At 43.1% G+C, this 17,489-nt stretch overlaps 1 protein-coding gene across 3 annotated transcripts in view; it reads left to right on the top strand.

Annotated features, from left to right (window-relative positions):
• Window positions 1–17,489, top strand: part of MDN1 (midasin AAA ATPase 1) — a 159,670-nt gene that overhangs the window by 116,034 nt on the left and 26,147 nt on the right. For all 3 annotated transcript variants that reach the window (XM_045867230.3, XM_064597868.1, XM_045867229.3), the window contains exons 64-82: window positions 414–575; window positions 792–1,065; window positions 1,808–2,043; window positions 2,817–2,912; window positions 3,766–3,860; window positions 4,181–4,302; window positions 4,830–4,976; window positions 6,052–6,161; window positions 6,783–6,856; window positions 7,446–7,638; window positions 8,359–8,518; window positions 10,571–10,717; window positions 11,243–11,369; window positions 13,492–13,597; window positions 14,154–14,269; window positions 15,340–15,825; window positions 16,076–16,302; window positions 16,882–17,037; window positions 17,192–17,361. In XM_045867230.3, the coding sequence (XP_045723186.2) occupies window positions 414–575; window positions 792–1,065; window positions 1,808–2,043; window positions 2,817–2,912; window positions 3,766–3,860; window positions 4,181–4,302; window positions 4,830–4,976; window positions 6,052–6,161; window positions 6,783–6,856; window positions 7,446–7,638; window positions 8,359–8,518; window positions 10,571–10,717; window positions 11,243–11,369; window positions 13,492–13,597; window positions 14,154–14,269; window positions 15,340–15,825; window positions 16,076–16,302; window positions 16,882–17,037; window positions 17,192–17,361 (3,204 nt within the window). The remainder of the gene's footprint in view (window positions 1–413; window positions 576–791; window positions 1,066–1,807; window positions 2,044–2,816; window positions 2,913–3,765; window positions 3,861–4,180; window positions 4,303–4,829; window positions 4,977–6,051; window positions 6,162–6,782; window positions 6,857–7,445; window positions 7,639–8,358; window positions 8,519–10,570; window positions 10,718–11,242; window positions 11,370–13,491; window positions 13,598–14,153; window positions 14,270–15,339; window positions 15,826–16,075; window positions 16,303–16,881; window positions 17,038–17,191; window positions 17,362–17,489) is intronic.

Genomic DNA, 17,489 nt, shown 5'->3' with positions numbered 1-17,489 from the left:
GTTTCCCTTTCCTGAACTCCTGGGCCAGCTGCTTGAGTTGTTAGCCAAGTGCAGTCTGAATCACAGTCCCCACATTGCCTACCCAGAGCCTGTCCTTAGTACAAAACATAATTAACTCCTGACAGGAAGTTCCAGTGGCATTAACTCTACTGTAGCAAGTTTCTACACCTGTGAAAAAGTAGCAGTACATCAAGGGGGAATTCAGAAAATGGGTTGCTGCAGAAACACAGTTTGAAAAGTTCATTTGCTCTCTATTACCTGGGATTTAGTTTCTTGGACATTGGCGTTTACTTGTTTTTGAACCATGGTACTTTTGTTATCATGAGAAATTAAGAGATAACAAGTTTTGCTTTGTTCATTTAAGCACCTCAGCAAAGACAAACAAGTTTCCTTCCAAATGTGTAACTTTTCAGGAAATTATCAATGAGTGGGATGAACAGGAACGCATAGCCCAAGAGAAGGCCGAGCAGGAAAACAGCCTTTACAGATACAGGAGCAGGAACTCCAGGACAGCCCTGAGTGAGGAGGAGGAGGAAGAACGGGAGTTCAGAAAGCAGTTCCCACATCATGAAAAGGTTGGGTGGTTGGTAACAGGGTTTGTTTGGGAATAATTTCCCTTGATACCACCTGTGTTACCTTTGACTGGTTTTGTAATCATCCTTTTTACTACATCTTTATGTAAGTCACTACCTCATTTTCTTGATTGTTCATGCTTCATCTTTGCCCCTTTCTTTTGGCTTAGACCTGGATTTTGATTTTTAGCAGTTCAATTGCTCTAATGTTATTGACAGGATTTTGCAGATATTCTGGTAGAACCAACACTGGAAGAGAAGAAGGGAACTTCAGATGGGCAAGAAGAGGGAGCAGCCACAGACCCTGCTCTCCTGTCCCAGAGCTCCATGCAAGCTGTGATGCTGATTCACCAGCAGCTGTGCCTCAACTTCGCTCGGTCCCTCTGGTACCAACAGACTCTGCCGCCACACGAGACAAAGCATTACCTTGGCCTGTTTCTGTCCTGCTATCAAACTGGGGCATCTCTTGTGACACACTTCTACCCTCTGATGGGTATGACAGTTTACTTTTGTTATACTCTTGGAAAATGAAAATGAATAAATGTGATTGCTAGTTCTGGAACAATTAAAATCATTACTTCCCTGTTTTTTGCTAAATTCCTTATTGAGGGAGTTTCCTTAGCTTAAGAGACTCAAGCTACTTCAAAAAACTTGGTTTAAAATTCTGCAGTAGTGGATTTTTATCATTTGAATACTTTGGGGTGAAGGGATTAAAAAAATAAGGATATGGACTTAGTTTAGATGGTTTTGTTCCTCAGTATTATTTCTAATTTGCCTCTAATAGCTTCGGTGCTTTTCAAATCACATATTCCTGGGAGCAACCTGGGAACTCAGAAATTAATCTTATAGAATTTCACTTGATTCAGTTTCCTGTATGATCTCATGAGTTATTCCTTGCTATTAGGAAGGAGGCTTTAAATTTCCTTTCTGCCTACCAAGACAGCCACAAAAACCAGGAAATTGAATCCATCAAACCAAACTCTGTAGCTTCTCGATAACAGCCAAATATATGAGTTCCTCTGTATTTCTGAGAAGCTTGGCAGATTTGATGATATTCCTTTGACATTAGGGTCCTAGTCCTCTAGGCCCATGTTGCTTTGGGCATGAATGGTGTTGAAATATCTTCATTAGTTCCAGTAGTTCATTATTTCTGAGCATGTTTTTGTCATCTTTGTAACTTGATAGCTTAGCCTACTGAGTTCACTGACTTTACTATGATGTTGTTAACTTCCTAGGAGCTGAGCTGAATGACCAACTCTTGGGCAGCCAACTTTTGGCCTGCACCCTCTCCCGTAACACTCTCTTTAGTGAGGCAATCTCAGATCTGATGGTGAAGCCTGATGGGCCCTATGACTTCTACCAGCACCCCAATGTCCCAGAAGCAAGGCATTGTCAACCTGTGCTTCAAGGTTTCTCAGAGGCTGTTATTCAGCTGCTGCAGGATTGGCCAGAACACCCGGCCCTTGAACAGGTAGGGCAGCTGGTGAGGAGCGAGCCCTGAGGATACGGTCTCTGCCATCTCCAGGAGGCATTCATGTGCACATTTCAATATATAAACAAAGGTTTGCAGAACCCCACTTCAGTGGACACTACTCACTGCAGGATGGACATACCAGTTTGTACTGCTGTTGTATAAATGATGTCTGGGATTCTACTAATTTTATTTGTTGGTCAGAGTTTGCTGTCCACATGTTAAAATGCTGTTGTATTGCTTGGTTTATTCAGATACCTATGTATATTAGCAAAGGCCTCGCTTTTTCAAGATTGACAATTTTAACTCAGACCTCACTTGTAGTCTTCAGCCAATTTTGTAATAATTCTTATAACGGAGAGTGGTTAAGGTGGCTGGCTCAGTCAGAAGAGCATGTGACTCTTCATCTCTAGGTTGTGAGTTCGAACCCCACATTGGCTGTAGAGATTAATAAAATAAAAAAAAAATAATCTTCCCAAACTCTGTGTCTTTTCTAGAGTAATGCAGATAAAATGTTTTAGATCCACAGTCCTGGAAGTTTCCTCCATGGCTTTCACAGGTACTTGTGTAGCAGGGACTTTGCATAAAACTTTCATCAGGTCACTCTTCAGTACCCTGTGACTTTGGATGATGATATTCCCACAGAGATACCTAGATCTTTTTCCTTTTTTTCTTTTTCTTTTTCTTTTCTTAATTTAATCTTTGAATTAAATTTATTTTTTAATTTATTTGATTTTGTTTTGTTTTTTTTAATTTTTATTTATTTTCTGCAGCTGCTGGTTGTAATGGATAGAATTCGTAGTTTCCCACTTTCCAGTCCCATCTCAAAGTTCCTGAATGGCTTAGAGATCCTTCTGGCTAAGGCACAGGTAAGATAATTCTCTCTCTTCCTCATTTTATTTTATTTTAAGATTTTATTTATTTGACAGAGTCACAGTGAGAGAGGGAACACAAGCAGAGGGGGTGGGAGAGGGAGAGAAGCAGGCTCTCCGCCAAGCAGGGAGCCCGATGCGGGGCTCGATCCCAGGACCCTGGGATCATGACCTGAGCTGAAGGCAGACAATGACTGAGCCACCCAGGTGCCCCTCTCTTCCTCATTTTAGTTTGTAGTCAATTGAAAAAAGATTATCTTCTGGCAGAGTTATTGTTAGAGGGACAGAAAGTTACAGTTTGGATTGGAGAGAGGGATAAGCTTCCTTGGTTTTTCTGGCATGGGGTCAGACCATTACAGGTGAAGCCATTGCCTTATGGGGCATATGAGGGATCTGCCTTCCCTGTTCTCAAGGGTGGGATGCAGCATCTGCTGGTACTGAGGGCTCCTTCGGCCCGGGCTTCCTGGTGGGCTAGCCCCATGCCTGCACATGTCATCCCCCTCTGTCCTCTCACAGCCTCTAAAGTATCTGGTGTTTCTCTAATTATCACATTAGGGTTCTGCACTTTGGAGGGGGTCACATGTCTAACAATAGCAATTCAGACTCATCTCCCTAAATCCTTTGCTTTTTGCCTAAATTTGGCTTTGCTGAAGTTCTGTCAGGTGACCAGAAGCAAGTAGAAGCTTGATACACTGGATATAAACTCGTTGCTATTGGTAAATTGGCATAAAAGTTATTTAGGGGCCCATTGGTCTTCACTCAAGGACAAAAAATCCAAGATATTCCTGAGGGCGGGAGGTGATTAAGGGATTGAATAATGGCCACAGTAAATTTTATCTTTGCTTTTTAGGATTGGGAGGAGAATGCGAGTCGAGCTCTATCTCTGCGGAAACATCTTGATTTAGTCAGTCAGATGATCATTCGTTGGCGTAAACTGGAACTGAAGTAAGTGTTAATCTTTCACTTCCCTTCCCCTCCCAAATTTATGCTATAGGATCATTTGATAGTTTGTTTCTGCAGAGTTTATGTGGTAAGACTGAGAATGTGCTTTTCAGTTATTAATCACAGAATTAAAAGCAGGGCATTAAAATGACCTCTGTAGAGAGCAGACAACAGCATACCTTCCCAAGGCAGCAAACCAGATGTCTTCTCCATTTCCACTTGGGAAGAGAGCATAGTGAACGTTTAGCTTCTGCTTCAGTGGTTTCAGATCTTTCAAATGGGTTTCTTTAAATGCCTGCTTGGTCTCTTCTCTCACATTTCAGCTGCTGGTCTATGAGTTTGGATAATACCATGAAGCGCCATACTGAGAAATCCACCAAGCACTGGTTCTCCATCTACCAGATGCTTGAGAAGCACATGCAGGAACAAACAGAGGAGCAGGAAGGTAACACTGTCCATAAATTCCCTGCGTAGTTAGAAGTTGCAGGCTAATTGTAGAGTGCTGCAGAGTGTGGGGTTTACCTCTTCCCATGTCCCCTGGCACTGCTGCTTTTACATGGGGGTGTGTCGTTAGACTTGATGGTATTTCTCAGAGTTTTAAGTGACTTTTCCAGATTCTAGAAAGCTAGTCATAAGGTTTCCTTATTCTGTGTATCCAAGAGACTAGTCAAAATGAAGATTTCTCTTCTTAGGTACTAGTTGACATGCTTGAGTTAAAAGTGTTTTCATTTCATGCTTAAAACAAAACCTTGTAATTCAGTTTTATAATTTGCTGTGAGTGCATTTAACACATATCCTGAGTGCAGCTGTTTTTATATCAGCTTGGAATTTACCTGTGGTCCTTGCTTCAGAGTTTCACTTCATGGTCTCTACTTGCCTTCCATCCCTCAATGTATCCCATAATAGATTACATGCATGTTATAAATATGGATGGTTGCAGGTACATATGTTTTCTTCTTTGAATCTCTAAAGATGACAAACAGATGACCCTTATGTTGCTGGTCAGCACGTTACAAGCATTTATTGAAGGATCATCACTGGGAGAATTCCACGTACGACTTCAGATGTTACTGGTTTTCCATTGTCATGTCTTGTTGATGCCTCAAGTTGAAGGAAAGGGTAAGGAGGGAGGGGTGTGTGTGTGTGTGTGTATTTTTTTTTTTAATACTTTTACACTGCATTGTTTAAATGGGTTAGGCTTTGAATTCTCCATAAGATAGGTATCTTGTTGCATACCAGGTCTTTCTTTCTTATTTATTTATTTATTTAGAAAGATTTTATTTATTTGAGAGAGAGTGAGAGTGTGCGGGGCGGGGTGGGGGGCAGAGACAGAATTGACTCCACACTGAGTACGGGGTGTCATGTGGGGCTCGATCCCACAACCAATGAGATCATGACCTGAGCTGAAACCGAGAGTCAGACCACTTAATTAACTGAGCCACCCAGGCACCCCTGCACACCAGATTTTAAATGAGACACTTTTAATCATCTTTTACTTTGAAGTGATACACATTAGATACAGAGAACAACATTAAAGTACAAACTGGTTATAAATGAAGCCCTGACTAGTGGATTCTGCCTGAGGTAAATTGCCAAATGCAGATCTTGGAAATCAGTGTGTTAAGGGCTGTATATCTTTCTGTCTAGACAGTGTTAGATGTCCTGCTAAGCTTTTGTTTGGTCCAGGCCATAATTAGATCCTTTGTTCTAGTGAGAGCTCTACTCCGTATCAAGTAACTGCACATAAAATGCTGTCAATTACTGTCCCTGACCACACCTATTTGAATGAAATGAAACTAGGACTATAGGTTGTATGTGAAGGAGCAGTCAGGGTGAGCTTCTTAATAGGCCATCTTTTACAACAGGCTCAGTTTTTGCTTACTTTACAATAAGATTCCGAGAAAGGGTTTGAAATTGTGTTTAGTGGAACATCTGAGTACACCGTCTTTAAGGACAAAAGTGCAACAAAATTCAGTCCAAGCTGAAATGAAAAAATGGGGTTGTGTTGACAGCCTGCCAGCATCTCTGGGAACTGCTAGACATAGGCTCCCTGATGAGCTGTTACATAATCTGCCTGTGAAATGTTGTGCTGTAATCTCAGGGTCTTAAAATAATGAGGAAGGAGCATCACTAAAATGTGGAGCCCACAGGTGCCGCAAGTGTGGTGTTTTTGTTTTCTTTTCATTTCTTCCAGATTCACTTTGCAGTGTTCTGTGGAATCTGTACCATTATTACAAGCAATTCTTGGACCGGGTCCAAACCAAAATTGTGGAACTTCGTTCCCCCCTTGAAAAAGAACTTAAAGTAAGATGAGCAACTGTCATGACCAATCTTGGGAGAACAAAATCAGCAAATTCTTTTTAGTTCTGTTCTTTTGTCCATTTAACTATGAGGCAGGGGGCTCTTGGGGAATGGAGGAGAGCATTGCAACTGCCAAGTAGGTTGGCAAGATTTACATTTTGTGGAATTGCCTCCATTACTGACCTGTCCAAGTGTGTGAGGGGTTAGTGGAGTGGCCCCTTTCAAAGGCTCCTCAAGGGGATTGCCACATAGGTCTGTTAGTGCTCCCTCCCCTGCTCTTGCCCAGGCTGATTTTCCACCTGAGGGGGGTGCCATTTAGTGTTGAGTGTCATCAAGATGCCTTGGGGGAAAGGAGGGCCCTGTCTTTTGATAACTCTCAGTGGTTGTGGAACCAGCAAATGGAATACATATCAGGTGACCTGTTGATTGTGGCAGCACTCTTTTTTCATTGCTTTGTGACAAAATACGTGGTTCCTTTTTTAAACTCGTTTTACTTATTTACTGGTACATAGTCCGGTATTTGGGATGGAGTGGGCTCTGGTCTTTAGCAAACAGATGATTTAGAAGGAAACAGAATGACACCAGCTTTATAAAGCTATTCCTTGATCTTCATGTATCTTACAGGAATTTGTTAAAATATCCAAGTGGAATGATGTCAGCTTCTGGTCCATTAAACAATCTGTGGAAAAGACACACAGGTAATTCGTTTTTTAAAAAATTGGGGGTGACAGGGATAACTTCGTGCTCAGTTGGTTAAGTGTCCAACTCTTGATCTCAGGGTCATGAGTTCAAGCCCTGCATTGGTTCAAGGTCATGAGTTCAAGCCCTACTTAAAAAATTGGGGGTGACCAAAGCTCAGAACTTTTGTATGGTAGGTAGCAAGACTACATTGTTAATGTGGCCTTAGAGTTGCCTTGAACTTACTATGAAGCATTAGATTGTTTTGGTGTGGCTTTTCAGCAGCACCCTTACCACCCAAAGCAAAGTCTACATACAGAAGGAATTGGTGTGCTTTGAGACAAGGCAGGCTAAGCACTATAGAAGGGTTGAGTCTTCTGTCACCTACTAGCTGTTTTACCTTGAGCAAAGTGATCCCACCATTCCTGGCTTCAGTTTTTTCTTCTAGAAAAGGGAGATGACAATACCTGCCCTACTTTTCCTTAAAAACAAACAGGATGGTTATGAGTATCTAAGGAGTCCAAGTATACAGAAGTACAGGTTATTAAGTTATGTGTGTATGCATTATGCCATTTTTACATTCCCTCATCTGTCATTCTGTGGGGCCAGGACCCTCTTTAAATTCATGAAGAAATTTGAAGCTGTCCTGAGTGAACCTTGCCGGTCATCCTTGGTGGAGAGTGACAAGGAGGAACAGCCTGATTTTTTGTCACAGCCAGCAGCCACTAGTGAGGCATCCCCCATTCAGAGTCTGAACAAGGCACTGAGGGAGACCCTGTTGGCCCGGCCGGCAGCTGCACAGGTACACCTTGGGAGATAATGTTTGCTTATTCCTGGGCCAGTCAGGGGAGATCTGTGCTTTCTCTGTAAGGAGTGTCCCTAGAACTAGGCAAGGGAATGCCTTTGAAATCTTACTCTTTGGACAAATAGAGTATTTGTATGTCTGCCTGATACTGCTGCATAATAAGGCAAAAAGCATCGGTCCTGTTGCTGAAAGATAAATGTCACCTATGGGAAGTAAGCATTGTGCTTACCTGTGAAGATTGCCATCTACCTGTGACAGAAGACTCAAAGCATCAGTTGAGGAATACGCCACTGAAGCTGCCTTTGGGCTACCCCATGATGAAGCTGCTGCACAGGGAACAAATGTGTGCAGTGATGTGTTGATTGTGGTGGTTGCTGATGACTGTGCTATTATTTCTCTCATCATGGTCAATTTCAAGCACCAACAGTTAAGAGTTGGCTTGCAAAATTCCAGAAAATATAACAGTCATGGAGACCTTGGGTGAGCAGGTCTGTTACAGGATGTGTGTTCCCACATCATATCCTTAGATGTAAGGAGCTCTGGGATCATCAGGGAGCTACCCATGCTAGCCACAGGGAAGAATCCCTGAATCTCCTAAGTTGTCATCAATAGCAAATCTAAGTTTTTGATCAGTGTGACAGAAAACAGTGAGCTGATGAATATAATCAAAAGAAAATAAACTTGGCACCCATATCTTATTTGTGCTCTGTCTCACAGGCTGTGATTCCAGAACAGTGTCAGGGTGCTCCTTTCCCCTCGGAAGGAGAGCTGCTGCGTCGCTTGCCGAAGCTCATGAGACGAATGAGGAAGATGTGCCTGACACTCATGAAGCAAAGCCGCCTGCCTCACCTAGTGGAGGGCCTCGATCACTTCACAGGTGGGTGCCAGCAGCCGGGGCAGAGGGTTGGGTTTGCTCTCTCAGTTTTCCCCAGTGCCCCAAGAGGGTGGGAATTGGTTACGTCCGCCCTTTTTTGATCTCTTGAATAGTGTTGAGCAGTTAAGTGAATAAACAAATGGGCTAAAAACTAACAGAGCCCAGATGCATGAGCCAGCTGAGACCACACAAGCTGTCTTAATTTTCATCTTGTCTTCCTCTCATGTAAACTAATGCTTTGTTATGCCATTTTCTACAATAACCTTGTCTATGTCAGCTCTTGTTGGTTGGAGAGATGGATTTCCCAGAATCCGTAAACTATCCCTACCTCTCAACATGTCTCCCTTGCGTTAAAGGAGAAATTTCTTCCACAGTTTTCTTCTTGCTGTCTTCACTGTGGAGAGACCTAGCAGTTTCATCTCCCTGGCTGTCCTAGCACAGGGAAGCTGAGAGCCAAGATTTGCTCTGTAGTATAATAGCAATGGCTGGGGAAGGAATTCCAGAACTTCATAGATCGAGGTCTTGGCAGCCTTTACTACTGTCCCCACCCCTCTTCACCCCCAGTGAGTGTGGTATCAGAGTGAGACTGGTCCTTCTTCAGTGAGGCTACAGTCTGATCTCAGGGAGCTCTTTATTTTTAGAACTTGTTAGAATAATAGCATAATAATATCCATTCTCAAGATGACCTTGCCCGCCTGAGCCTGATGATCAGGGTAAACAGAAGGTTCCATGTGCATCTTCCGGAAAAGGTACCCACTCTGATGCAAAGAATTCTCTAACCTCCTGCAGTGTCCGTATAATGGTATGCAGTACACTTGCTCTCTTCTGGAAGGCTAGACTGCCTGTGTTAGTTTGCTAGGGCTCCCTTAACAAGTATCACATATTGGGTGGCTTAAACAAGAGAAATGAATTTTCACATAGTTCTGAGGTTAAACATACAAAATCCAAGTATCCACAGGTTTGGTTTCTTCTGAGGCCTCTCTCCTTGGCTGGTAGATGTCTGTTTTCCTTCTGTGTCTTTACATGGTCTCTCGTGTCCTACTCTTCATTAAGGACATCAGTCAGCTTGGATTAGGGCCCACCCACATGGCATCATCTTACTTTAATTACCTCTTTAAAGGCCTTGTCTCCAAAACAGTCACATTCTGAGGCACTGGGGGTTAGGACTACTGTAACATGAATTTTGGGGGACACAGCCCATAACACTGCCAATGGCAGGCAGGCAGCAGCCTCATGTTACAGGTACCCGTGAGTCCTGAGCAAAGCAGTGTGGTGCTGGAGAAAGAACTTAGGTTTCAGAGTTGTTTTGGCCAGGGGTCATGTCCTGTCTTCTAGTCCACTCTTTAGCTGAATAGACTTTAGAAAGTGACTAGATCTTTTTGCGCCTCTCCAAGCAGCTAGAAATCTGCTCTTCTGGAGTTGTACAGAGTATGGGAACATCTACCAACTAGGTACAGGATAGGACCTCAGTATATATCATATTTATGGGAAATTTATCTCAGATGATTTAAATTCTTACACATAGTGCTCAACAAGTGCTTTTTGCATCATCGATTATAAACCCCTAAATTAAAAAAAAAAGAATAACTACTTTTATTTGGGTTGTTTGTTGTTGAGAGAGATGAAATCCATGAGTTTTTATTTTCTATTTCCATGAATCTTGATTCCTTTAATTTAGAATTTACAGAACGCTAGGGACTATACTAGTTATCAGAGCCTTAGAGATGACTGTCACCTAGTTCTTGTTTCCCACAAAGTTCTGGGTCTTGAGTATCAGGTTTTTTTTGTTTTTGTTTTGTTTTCTAAAGATTTAATTTATTTATTTGACAGAGACACAGCGAGAGAGGGAACACAAGCAGGGGGAGTGGGAAAGGGAGAAACAGGCCTCCCGCTGAGCGGGGAGCCCGATGCAGGGCTCGATCCCAGGACCCTGGGATCATGACCTGAGCCGAAGGCAGACGCTCAATGACTGAGCCACCCAGGCGCCCCTTGAGTATCAGTTCTAACACATGAATAAGCCCTTTAGATTTCAGTAGTGCCTCGTTTTCTCCTCAGGTGAAGTAATTTCCTGTGTGAGCGAGCTGCAGAGCTTAAAGCTGGAGCCCTCAGCCGAGAAGGAGAAGCAGCGGTCAGCAGCCAAGCACATCCTCCTGCGGAAGCAGCGAGCATTAGCAGACCTCTTTCAGCACCTTACAAAAGCTGGTAAAGTTCTCACTTGAAACCTGATACAGAATGATGACCAGCTATTAGGGAGGAAAACACCGTGAGTGATTCGGGGGAAATTTCTAGAGACAGTTGAGATGGTGGGGAACAGAAGGTCGTAGGCCAGGTTTTGAAATGCCATTCTGAGAGTTTGGTCACGTATGAAATTCCTCTCATGAACCATCTGTGATTCCCAAATATTTTCATAGTTTTGTAATGAGGTTTCTCAGAAACTGTGCTTTATTTTCATCACCTTATGTTGTACAGCACCCACCCTTTCAACATATCTTAGTAAGCAACATTTCTCAAACTCTAGTGCATGTACAAATGACTCGGGCAATCCCATTGAGTGCAATAGTTCTGTTTCAGTAGGTGCAGGGCAGGGCCTCACAGCCTGCTTTCTAACAAGCTCCTGGTGCTGTTCCAAGGACTTTATTTTGAGTAGCAGTGGCATGGGATGGGGGGTAGGGCATGGCACATTCATTCTCTTCTGAGTTTCTTAAACACATGCTGTTTATTTCCTAGGTTTGTCATATCGCAAAGGTCTTGCCTGGGCCCGTTCAAAAAACCCTCAAGAGATGCTTCATCTTCACCCATTAGATATCCGGAGTGCATTGTCTATAGTCAGCAACATTCAGGAGGCTGATTCTAGGTTTGTTTTTTAAATCATAAATACAACAAGTAGTTTAAGTCTCCATGTCCTTATTTGCCAAAATGGGGATAGAATCCCTCTCTCCTAGCGTTGCTGAACAGATAACATTTGGAAAAGTGCCTGGCTTGAGATCTGGCATGTGGTGAGCATTCAGTAAGAGATAATTTTTTTGCTTTTCCTTTTCCTCTCTTTCTTGCTTTCTTTTTTCTATATTTCTTTCTTTGCTTCTTTCCCTCTTTCCTTTTTTCCTTCCTTCCTTCTTTCTTTCCTCCCTCCCTTCCTCCCTTCCTTCACATAAGCTCCACACCCAACATGGGGCTTGAACTCACAACCCTGAGATCAAGAGTTGCATGCTCTACCAACTGAGCCAGCCAGCACCCCCCACCTTTTTTTCCCTTTTTAAGATTTTATTTATTTAGGGCGGGGAGGAGAGCAGAGAGGGAGAGTGAGAAGGTGAAGCACACTCCTTGCTGAGCAGAGAGTCCGATGGGGGACTCGATCCCAGGACCCTGAGATCATGACCTGAGCCGAAGGTAGATGCTTAAACGACTGAGCCACCCAGGCGTGCTTTTTTCTTTTTTAAAGTATCTTTTCCTCTCCTCCTTGTATTCACCTCTCCCATTATTTTTTTGGTCCTTTGATTTTTTTCTTTCTTTCTTTCTTCCTTTCTTCCTTTCTTTCTCTTTATTTTTTTTTTTAAGATTTTATTTATTTGAGAGAGAGTGTGTGTGTGAGAGATCATGAGCAGGGGGGAAGGGTAGAGGGAGAAGCAGACTCCCCACTGAGCAGGGAGCCCCATGCGGGACTCCATTGCAGGACCCTGAGATCATTACCTGAGCCGAAGGCAGACGCTTAAACAACTGAGCCATCCAGGCGCCCTTTTTTCTTTTTTAAGTATCTTTTCCTTTACTCTTTGTCTTCACCTCTCCCGTTATTTTTTTGGTCCTGTGATTTTCTTTTTCTTTTTTTCTTTTTTTTTTTTTTTAAGATTTTATTTATTTGAGAGAGTGTGTTAGAGATCACGAGCACGGGGGAAGGGTAGAGGGAGAAGCAGACTCCCCACTGAGCAGGGAGCCCCATGCGGGACTCCATCCCAGGACCCTGGGATGATGACCTGAGCTGAAGGCAGACACTTAACCGACTGAGTTACCCAGGCACCCTCTGGTCCTCTGATTTTACTGAGGTCTCCTCACTTGATTTGAATTCATAGGTGAAAATCTGGGAGAGAATGACCACATTTGTAGCTGTTTCCTATACAAAAATTCTTTATAATTTTTTCTAATATATTCTTGAGTTTGAGAACCTATAAACTTTGAGACAGAGCTATTTCTATGTTCATAACTATGACAGAGGTGGTTGTAAATGATGGTTGGCATGAGCTAGGTATGCATACATTTGTATTTTGTTTGCTCAGTGGTCCTCTCAGTGCTTTAAATTTTAATTCAACATAACATTGTAAAAAGTAGAAATTTTTTTTAAGCTTTATTTATTTAAGTAATCTCTATACCTAATGTGGAGCTCAGACTCACAACCTTGAGATCAAGAGTTGCATGCTCTTCTGAGCCAGGCCGGCACCCCAAAAGTAGAAATTTTACTTAAATATTCTGGATTTCAGTTTTTCAGGAAGATTTGGCCAAGTGGGTTTACTTTCCCATGCAGTTAAAAGTTAAACTGTAGCTCCCTCCTTTTGACAAGGACACATGCTGTCCAGATCATTGTGGTCTTCAACAATCCGTTTTGCTTCTTCCACATTGAGGTCAGCTGTCATTGGCCTGTATCATTTTGTGCTTGGCTGTCCTTAATCATTTATATTATCTGCCTGTAGGCATCAGGATTTATGACCCTTAGCTTACACTCCTAAGATAGTTATGAAGTTTTCATTAAGGAAACTATATTGTCATCATAATTTATTTCCCCACTGTACTTGAAATGCTAAGTATATAATACATCCTTTGTATAAAGGACTGATGAGTGCCTGACTGAATGAGACCTCACAGAAATAAATCTATTCACACTCTTGACTTTCGGTTGTGACTAAATAATACCAATCTCTGAGTCTTCAGGATCTGGGGTAGGAAATAGTGGTTTTAATTAAGTTAATCATGTTGAGTTTTTTTTCCAGGTTGCTTACAGAAATCTCATCATCATGGGATGGATGCCAGAAATATTTCTTCCGCTCTCTCGCACGGCATGCCAGGCTTAGTGCAGCCTTAGCAGCACCTGCCAAGGTGGGTGATAGAACCTCCGATTGCAGGGGCCCAGGAAAGCTCCCATTTTGTTCCTCCAGGGCACCATTCTCAGGTCTTCTCAAGTGATCGGAGCCCATTACTGAAAGTGACTGAGCTTTTTGCAGAATATCATTAAACTTATAATATAAGTCAGTGTAATTTTGTGTTGAATCAGAGAGCATTTTGTCATAAATTCTCTTAACTTACATTTGCCAACAAGACCAAATGCATAAGAAAAGTTATGTAAGAAAAGCCTCAAGTAGAGAATGCCGTCTTCAGGTCTTTTTCCCTTTGTGAATTGGGAAAGACCACTAATGTTGATGCTAAACCTAGTCCCTGTTCATGGAACATCAATGATCTGTGGAAGCATAATTTGAGAAGCCCTGCTCAAAAAGATGAATGTGCTGCTTTTAGACTGCAGTATACACCCACAGTTTATCTAAGCAAGGGTGCTTTCCCCAGAGAGTATGGGATGGACGGGCTTTCTCGTGACACCAGCATGGGTGGTAGTGTTTGCCAGCAACAGCCTTGGCATGTTTCCTTCTTCCCCTGCCAGGAGGTGGGCATGAGCAACGTTGAGCGGTGCAAAGGCTTCTCGGCGCATTTGATGAAGATGCTTATCCGACAGCGGCGCTCCCTGACCACACTGACTGAGCAGTGGATCCTCCTCAGGTATCCGCTAACTAGTTAGTTGGGTTTGTGGCATGAATTAGGAAGAATCATGTGAGTCAGCTTTCAATTGTGAAATGCAGTTTGAGGCCCAAAGATGCAGATGGAATTTCTCTTGGCTCTGCCCCTTGCTTGTGGTGATAGGCTTCTGCCCTGTGGTTCTGGCAACACCTCTTGGGAGAATGGGCCCTGGGGGATGAGTCCAGGGCCGAATTAGAGAAAGTTGCCATGGCTGAAGTACACCTGGATCTAGATAGAGGGGGCGTTTGTGCGTGAAAGGATTATGTTTATGGTATTGGAGCATCCGTCTCTGGGCACAGATCATATTTGAGATATTCGTTAGGCTTTTTGGATCACAGAGTTGCAATTTGCTGAGTGTCATACCTGGATGCTTCTCAGTGGAAATAAATATTTAAAAGATGAGGGCAGTTAGGAAAGCTGTCGTCCATTTGTTGAATGGATTGTTGACCAAAAGACTGTAATCACTTTGGCTACAGCTGTTTTCTGCTCTACTCATAAGGACTTATCTAACAAAGTATACTACAGTTAAAGATGTTTCTTTTTTTTTTTTTATAATGGTTGAAATCACTGCAGTGGTGTGACCATGTTGGGTATAAAAAAGCTGTAAGGGGGTAGGTGATAAGCAGTGAGTTTTGACACTTGTGAAAGATTGAAGACACTTCTTTCAGTCTTTAGAAAGATGTGTTTAAGTATTTTATTTTTTTTTAATATTTATTTATTTGATAGAGACACAGCGAGAGAGGGAACACAAGCAGGGGGAGTGGGAGAGGGAGAAGCAGGCTTCCTGATGAGCAGGGAGCCCGATGCGGGGCTCGATCCCAGGACCCTGGGATCATGACCTGAGCTGAAGGCAGACGTTTAACAACTGAGCCACCCAGGCCCCCCAGATGTGTTAAAGTATTTTAAAAGGCATTTTAACAGACTTATCTGGGGGATCCTCTCTTTGATTATGTGAAAAAGCCCCTTCAGAAATAAATGAAGTTACTGTTTAAAAAAACATGGTGACACAGTTTAAGGTGCCATGTGTTTCCCCCATGGATTTCTCGTCACAGGAACCTCCTTGGCTGTGTGCAGGAGATTCATGGCAGGCTGACTGGCCCACTGGTCTACCCCGTGGCCTTCCCCCCTCAGGATGGTGTGCAGCAGTGGACAGAAAGGCTGCAGCACCTGGCCATGCAGAGCCAGATCCTGCTTGAGCAGCTCTCCTGGTTCCTCCATTGCTGCCCCAGTGCAGGGCCAACTCCCGGCCAAGGTGAGACCCAGGCACAGGGTCAGCCTTCTGCCCCTTACCCAGAGGGACCAGAACTCACCAAGGGACTGCTTTCCGGAGCAGTACAGGACCTCATCTCATCAGAACTGAGTTACCCATCCCCAGTACCTCGAAATCAGCTGCCCTCTGGTTGCCGGATGCGGAAACAGGACCAGCTTTGGCAACAGTCAACTGCAAGATTAACAGAGATGCTGAAAACCATTAAAACAGTGAAAGCTGATGTTGACAAAATCAGGCAGCAGTCTTGTGAGACTCTCTTTCATTCTTGGTGAGTGTGTTTATGTCTGTACTGTTCTTCTGTGTGTTCGGGGGCTTGCTCAGAGTTTAGTAATGGGATAAAGTGATGAAAGGGATTTTGCTTCAGTTCTCTGTTTTTCCGTGGACCTTCATAGTGCTTTGTGGCATATGTCTAGCTGTAAGTCTTAAGATACAGTGAATTTTCCCCTGCTTATATTTTAGTGGTTGGAGGGAGGGTGTAGCCCCTTCCTCTCAACATTGTGGCATTTCTGTTGTTGCAGGAAGGATTTTGAAGTTTGCTCTTCTGGGCTGAGTTGCCTGTCGCAGATGTCAGTTCATTTGCAAGGCCTGGAGTCCTTATTCCTTATTCCAGGGATTGAGGCTGAGCAAACAGACCGACAAATGGCATTAGTTGAGAGCCTGGAATATTTAAGAGGAGAAATCAATAAAGCCACAGATGACTTTACTACCTGGAAGACACATCTGCTTGCTTTAGGCAGCCAAGGAGGTAAGGACTGTCATCGACAAGGGAGTCAAAGCCCAGGGTAGGAGTGAGGTCCTATAGATTTAAGTCTAGACTATCCTAAAGATACCCTGTGTTTTGTTCCATACGTATATTTGCCCAGGGTTCTAAGGTGGGCAGGTGTGGTTGGAACCCACAGCTCCTAACTCTTGATGCCTCATTTTTTTGAGTACCTTGCCTCTGAATTCATCATGTCACTTTGTGTAGGGAGGCAGCACAGGCTCACTCGCTGTTAGTGACCGTTCTCTCTTAGACTGAAAGCTGAGGGCTGATGTTTGGACTGAGTTGGTGTTTATACACACCATCTTAACTAGATTCATATTTTTGGCATTCTTCCAGCAAAGCTTTCAATAAAAGGTGATAAACTCTTGTAGGTTTATCTAGATGAGGAAAATGTCTCATTCATCTTTGTGTTCAGCAGTTTGACATGGTGGCTCACCCACAGTAGGTGCTTGACAGGTGGCCGTTTGTAAAAAATAACAAATGACGATTGTTAATGATTTCCAGAGGCACTGAAACATATGATTGGAGTTTTTGTTTGTTTCCCACCATGTTACTTACTAGGAAACCAAATGTTGGAGGAAGGGTTTGTGGAAGATTTTTCAGAGCAAGTGGAAACTGCCATCCGGGCCATCCTTTGTGCCATCCAGAACTTAGCAGAGGGAAACAGTAAAAAGACAGAGGAAACCACTGACCAAATGAGACCACAGGAAGAGGATGGTATGTCTGACAGCAGGCAAAAACTGTTTTTATACTTGATTTTATTTTTGTAGCTAAATATTTAAGGACCAGTATTAGGAATGATGACTGGATGAATGGAGACGAAAGGGTTTATTTTGTTATTCATCATGTCTTCCTTTTCTGTGAATGAAAGAGGCAGCAGGCTTTGAGAGACTGCAGTTGGGACATCTAACAAAACTCTTAGAGGATGACCTCTGGGCGGACGTGAGCGCTCTCCATGTGCAGAAAATAATTTCTGCTGTCTCTGAGCTGTTGGAGAGACTGAAATCATATGCTGAGGATGGCATAGCAGCGAAGCACACGGTAACCAATGGTTCTTTATAAGCTTCTTGCTATCTAGTATCTAGAGTGGGCCAACCAAAGGCAGAGTAGGTTTTTCACTTTGCTCCATGTGAATGGTCCCAGAGCAGGCCTTTGTGGCAAAAATCACT

This window comes from Mirounga angustirostris, unplaced genomic scaffold (genome assembly GCF_029215605.1).
Source record: "Mirounga angustirostris isolate CCGP_5_RB_7025 unplaced genomic scaffold, mMirAng1.0.hap1 SCAF_8, whole genome shotgun sequence".
Taxonomy (NCBI): domain Eukaryota; kingdom Metazoa; phylum Chordata; class Mammalia; order Carnivora; family Phocidae; genus Mirounga; species Mirounga angustirostris.
The sequence above is the reverse complement of the archived record's forward strand: the minus strand, read 5'-3'. Positions and strand labels throughout refer to the sequence as shown.